Genomic DNA, 5,864 nt, shown 5'->3' on the forward strand with positions numbered 1-5,864 from the left:
AACATGGACAGTGCAAAACCTTTTGACTGCTAAATGTTTTCTGATTTTCACTGCATTTTCTTTACACATGGTACTACAGGTGAACGATATTACCAAAGCTGGTAGGTAATCAATATACTTTGGTTTCACTCTTCTAACGTGACCGACTTGCATATTTGCCATTGCTACATATTTTCCACTGATATTTGAGACGGGCGAGTGCCGATCCGCTAGGTTTTTTTTTCTAAGCCTGACAGTTACATAATGTACGCAGCAGCAATTGTTGACGTTGTATTAGACAAAATCCATTTGCCTTACTGAGGAAAAATGGCAATTGGATACTGCAACAAACCTCATGTAGAATGTGCGACCAGCAACATCAGTAATACCTGAAAAAGGCATGAAACTGACTATTGAAGTAATGAAGCTTTACTCTAGGACTGATCATGTACAGTGTTCACCTGCCCTACAGATTCCAGCAGCTCAGAACTACTCACTTCTGAACCCTGAACAAAAGAACGAAAAAATTGTTCATATGTAATATATCTGGCCTACATTCAGAAGGCTTTCATGAGGAACATTGAAGATCACACTGTTCTCCCTGCAGAGCTTCCTAAGGAAGGCGTAAACATAATTCACAGCCACCTTCTTGACGATCCCTGAATCCCTGCGCGCCCGCACGACCGTGTTCCCAAGGATGTGCACGACGCCAGCATCCTTGCACCGGTTCAGGAATTCCTGCTCATCGCCGAATGTCTGGCTCGAGTACCTTGTCAGGCTGTTCCCTGTCAAAGGTGACTTTGCCGGCATGATGGAGTCATGTGATGAGTAGCTCATGTCACCAATCGAGCTCATCGTGTTGCTTCCAGCCTTCTCAGCCAGCAGTGCTCTGGTGGACCTCTCAGGCTTCTGCTCCATCATGGTGAAATCCTCGGAGTCGGAGTAGCCATCCATCATGCTCTCCAGTCTGACGAAGAGAAAGAGCCTGTCGAGGAGCATCTTCTCAAAGTCTTCGTCTTTCTTGTGGATGTCCTTGTATCCATACCTTGCAACACAGCGAAACATGTGGTAGTTCTTTGGACCAATCCTCTTCATGATGAACCGTTCTTCAACAGGGACTGTATATACCGGGAGGTACTTCACACAGACAAATACAACAACTGAATGGATGGCAGGGAGGTTGGTGATGAAATGGGAGAAGATAAGCGGGACGCCACTTGCCAGCTCGGTGTATACAAATCCTATCCCAGGAACCCTGACAAGGCCAAGGCTTGGCCCTAATCCCAGAATCCAGGCCATAGATACCTTGCTGTGCATCTCAAATTCATAACGCTTCACGGTGCAGAAATGCCACACATACATGATAATGAAGAAGGTTATCGCGATGACTAGTGGGACCCATCCACCTTGGTCCACTTTATTAATGCAGGCTGTAAAGTATGGGAGCTCAACTGTCAAGGAGAGCACGAGGAAGATGACAACAAGGATCCAGTGACTCTTCCATACAAGCAGCATCACTGGGACCATAAGGAATGTTGTAACTAGCATAACAATCACCACCGCAGTGCCTGCTCAGACAACATGTAGACAAATGAGTGTCATGTAAAGGACTGCAAAGTGCTTCCTGAAGGCTCAGTCAAAATTGTATTCAGAATCTTAGTCTACGATTTGAGCCTTCTGTTAGGGTACGGTAATGCTGTCTACTAGATAAAGATGACTCTGTTTTTAGCAATTAACTACACAGCATTGAACTATTGCTAGCTACTTTCTACTTAGCACTAATGTGTGAAGTTTAGAGCTGAAAGTGCATCGAAAGCATGACATTCACATATCGGTTTCTCCTTATTTAGCATCATTTTGCATCACAAGAAGGGAATTCAATATGCAAAGCTTACCATAAGCATTTCCTATCTGGCTTTGGTTCTTGAATCCAGCAGTTACAGCAATGCAAAGAATCATAAGTACCCAGTTGATGTCAGGGATATAAATCTGTCCCAGAAATTTCTTTGATGTATGGACAACATTGACACGGGGAAAACAACCCAGTGCAAGAGCTTGCTTTATTATTGAGTAGGTAGCAGATATGGTTGCTTGACTTGCAACTACAGCCGCAAGAGTTGCTATGATGAGTGCTGGCCAGTATATGGCACCTGCAGTGATAGAGCAACTCAACTTGAGTATATCGAAGTGCACACAGCACTAATGTACAGTAAAGGTAGTGCGATAAGCACTATGCCAATTTGCACATAGTGGACTATGATGGTATTGTATTTGAGAAATTAGGAATTGAATTTGTTTAGAGTACAGTAGGACCTGGGATGGAGCGATAGAAAGCATCAGCTACATGGTCCTTGTGGTCGATAATGTAAGCAGCCTGCCCAGTGTACGCCAGTAGAAGGCATGGGAACACCACTAGGGTGAAGGCGATCTGGACATAGACATGATTATTTCATTGAGGCATATATCATACTTCATGATTCTTTTTGGTTGAAACCACTCACCTGAATAGCCAGTACAGGGAAGTGACATAGATCAGCATACAATGCTTCAGTTCCTGAATAGAAAACCACATTTAAGTAACTCTGTTTCATCTAACAATTGATGCAAAAGTTACAGTTGAATTGCCAATGACCTGTGATGCTAAGCATGACCCCTCCAAGAGATGTCCAAATCTCGGACTTCCCTCGTCTGAAATACCGGAAGATGTAGACCGGATTATACGCTCTTAGAACAGAACTGTTGTACTTGTGTATGTTCACTACCCCAACGCTCCCAATTAGAATAAACCAAAGGAGCACTAGAGGTGCAAAGAGCCACCCAACTTTATCTGTCCCATAGTGTTGCATGCAGAATAAGCCAATTAATATGACCACAGCAACGATTACAACCACATCTGCCAGATATGGAGGATATTAGAACAAGCAGCATATGCAAAGGATGTTATGATCCTCGATAGATCAAGGAAAATGAAAAATGCAGCCCACCAGAGTTCAGAACAAACATCAAGAAAACCATACAGGAGGGGGAAAATACCTGTACTCATGTTCTGATTCTGAACCCTTATTCCACCTGATGCAGAAAGAACTACATAGTACATAAAAATGCAGGTTAGATCATAGTTATTTTAGACTTACTCATAAAACTATGATTCTGAATACCTGATATAGCAGGAGTAAGGATTCCATCTCCAATGGCAGTACATGTACCAATGAGGACAAGAATAAGAAGACAGTTCTTTTTATATGCATGTCCCTCTAGCCATCTCTTCACTTTTGCTGCAAGTGAATTCTCCTCATAAGTTTGCCGACTATATGTGGTTAATTCTTCATCGGTCTTATGTTGGTTGGGTATAGTGCTGACCTTTGCATGCCGGCACAGTAGAGAATAAAGAGCAAATGTGCCACCTGTAAATAAGCAGGAAAAAATATTGTCTGAAAGTTTGTGGAAACAAATTCCAATTGAAAAGGTGTTTCTTGTCTGAGCACAAAGCAAAATGAACTTGAAGCTTCACCTTCTACAAATTTCATGATTAGTAAAGTGCTGTCTAGCAATCACTTTGGCATCTCATATTAAACCGTGTTGATACTCGATACAAATCCATCACTAGAGTGATGCTTTGCTATGAGATTCTGCCAACCAAACCAAATGGTAAAATTGCAGAACCTCTGTGGACTATCAGCTCATACTTTTACAAACGTGTAAATGCAAACTCTTTTTGACAACAACTCATAATTCTTGCAAACACCAAACGAGTCATAACAGCCAACAAATAAGGGTAAGATTACAAGAAAGTGATCTCTCACCTTGACCATTATCATTGGCTCGCAAGACGACAAAAACATACTTCATCAGAGGGATGAGAGTAAGTGTGTAAATGATCAAGGACAGAGCTCCAATAACATCTTCATCATCATCCACCCCATGTGGAAAGATATTGTAGAAAACATACAATGGTGATGTACCTAAGTCACCAAATACTACGCCAAGGCTCTGAAATGCAAGCCGCAGTAACAAAATTGATGAAAACTTCTGGATGAACAAAAGCAAAGATCATGTCAGTTTCTTTGTGCTAAGAACACGATAACGTTCCTCAAAAAAAAAAAGAACACAATAACGAACTAGCCTACACAAAGCACATAGAGCACAGATATTGTAGCACTTTAAGATGAAAGAACAAAACAAGATGTAAGAATCTGAATATTGTTCCTGCAATTGAAAATATCATTAACAGCACATCTACAATATGGTTCCTGCTATCCTTTTATATCAAAATGGTCCTGAACCATCAATCGAATACTGTACCATTCATAATTTCACATCAAAGGACCACCATGTTACTTTCAGATGCAGCTAGAAACAACTATGACTACACAGGGTTGTGCAACAAACATTCAGGGATGACATGCAAGCATCAAAACCATACCTTTTCTCTGTACATGTTCTTCAGCTGACTGGCCTCCTCATCCATGGGTTGATCAAGGTTTTGATCCAGCTCCCACATACTTCCCCGGTTGGTTGTCTCGCTATCTGATATCGACGCCATTAGCATCTCCTTCAACCTTCAGGTCACAATCCCACCTCAAAACCTCACACCTGAGAGCTCCCCAACGGCCGAAAGTGACTTCCCCTTCGCATCAACCGAAAATGGAACTCCTTAACTTCCCAAATTGAGCACCGGAAATTAAACCACCAAAACCAGAATCAGGAACAAATCTCTGGCCCTCTCACTGCAATTCCACCACAAATCCCCACATCAGCAGCGGCCCAAGACCGACCGTCACCTTGGTCTACGCAAACAGCAAATCCTCCAAGAATAACCAAGAACAGGAGCACAGATAACCCAAATCCGAATGCCACCTCAAATCTTCGAAGAGGACTTGCAGCCAAGACCGAACTCTTCCCCTTTGATTTCAGCAAGAACCAGAATGGAACCTTTGGTCCAAGAGCCAAGAGCCAAGAATCGGAGCGAGAATAACCCAAATCGAGCTAGAAACCGAGGATTTGAGCCCACCGAGCCGAAAATCTCCACTCCAATCAACCTCAAACGCTTCAGACAAAGAGACGAACCTGGACAGATTCGCGGAACCAAGAAAACCCCAATATTTCAATACCAAAACCTCGGCAAGATTAAGTTTTTGATGCTACAGTTCCCACAACGGGGACAAGCAGCGATGTGGGCCGCCCTCCAATTGTCAAAAGCACGGCAATCCAGCAGACAGAAGGTTTAGGTTGAGGAGATATGATTTATGGGAGGGAGAGAGAGAGAGAGAGAGAGAGAGAGAGAGAGAGGAGCTCCCCTGCTCTTTGCACGTTCATAGAAGAAGGGGCAGGAAGAGCATATGGCTAGATGCTGAAAATTGGACCTCAGACTGAGAGGGAAAAAGGTTAGGTGAGGAGCCCAGAAGAACAAATTGGAATTGTCATTTCAACTGGAATTTCCAACAGGAGTAAATGTTTCAAAAGAGAGGCAGTGCTAAATTTACAGCTAAAAGTCTGTTACATACTGGTCCTGCTGATGCAGAGGATGAGCTGGCAGGTCCCTGGTCCTGGTACTGTGTTCATCCTAAAGTAGTTACCACCCCTTTTTTTGGTTGAGATCATTGGGATCCAAACTTCTAAGATACAGTACCAATTATTAGTATTATCTCTTACAGTGTGCAGTATGTGTTCTACAAATTTATTTATTTCAGAGATTCAGATTTTGTCTTTGACTTTGTTAAGCTCTTTCTTTGCATAATAATCTGTTCATCACCTTTGCCCAAGTTCAAGCTCACATGACGGTCAGATGGCATCAAATCAAACAAATTATTACTGACATCCATGCCTCTAATTATATTAAACGGCACATGGCCACTAATTTACCCCTTATATGACAGTATGCAGTA

General features: G+C 42.5%; 1 protein-coding gene across 3 annotated transcripts; it reads right to left on the reverse strand.

Moving 5' to 3' along the window:
• Positions 1-358: 358 nt before the first annotated feature.
• Positions 359-5,406, reverse strand: LOC101753557 (putative potassium transporter 12). Of its 3 annotated transcripts, none has more exons than XM_004972541.3 (9): positions 4,403-5,406; positions 3,783-4,008; positions 3,138-3,383; positions 3,013-3,063; positions 2,612-2,872; positions 2,481-2,533; positions 2,293-2,407; positions 1,875-2,129; positions 359-1,547 (listed from the first exon to the last, which is right to left on the reverse strand). In XM_004972541.3, exons 1-9 carry the CDS (start codon positions 4,526-4,528, stop codon positions 511-513), a joined length of 2,370 nt encoding a protein of 789 aa, XP_004972598.1. In that variant the 5' UTR covers positions 4,529-5,406; the 3' UTR covers positions 359-510. The 3 variants fall into 3 exon arrangements, with proteins under 3 accessions (XP_004972598.1, XP_022683352.1, XP_022683351.1); XM_022827617.1 differs by lacking the exons at positions 3,783-4,008; positions 4,403-5,406 and adding an exon at positions 3,491-3,507 and having other exon boundaries at positions 3,138-3,254; positions 3,340-3,383; XM_022827616.1 differs by lacking the exons at positions 3,783-4,008; positions 4,403-5,406 and adding an exon at positions 3,491-3,754.
• Between the last annotated feature and the right edge of the window lie 458 nt (positions 5,407-5,864).

This window comes from Setaria italica, chromosome VI (assembly GCF_000263155.2).
Source record: "Setaria italica strain Yugu1 chromosome VI, Setaria_italica_v2.0, whole genome shotgun sequence".
NCBI classification, from domain to species: domain Eukaryota; kingdom Viridiplantae; phylum Streptophyta; class Magnoliopsida; order Poales; family Poaceae; genus Setaria; species Setaria italica.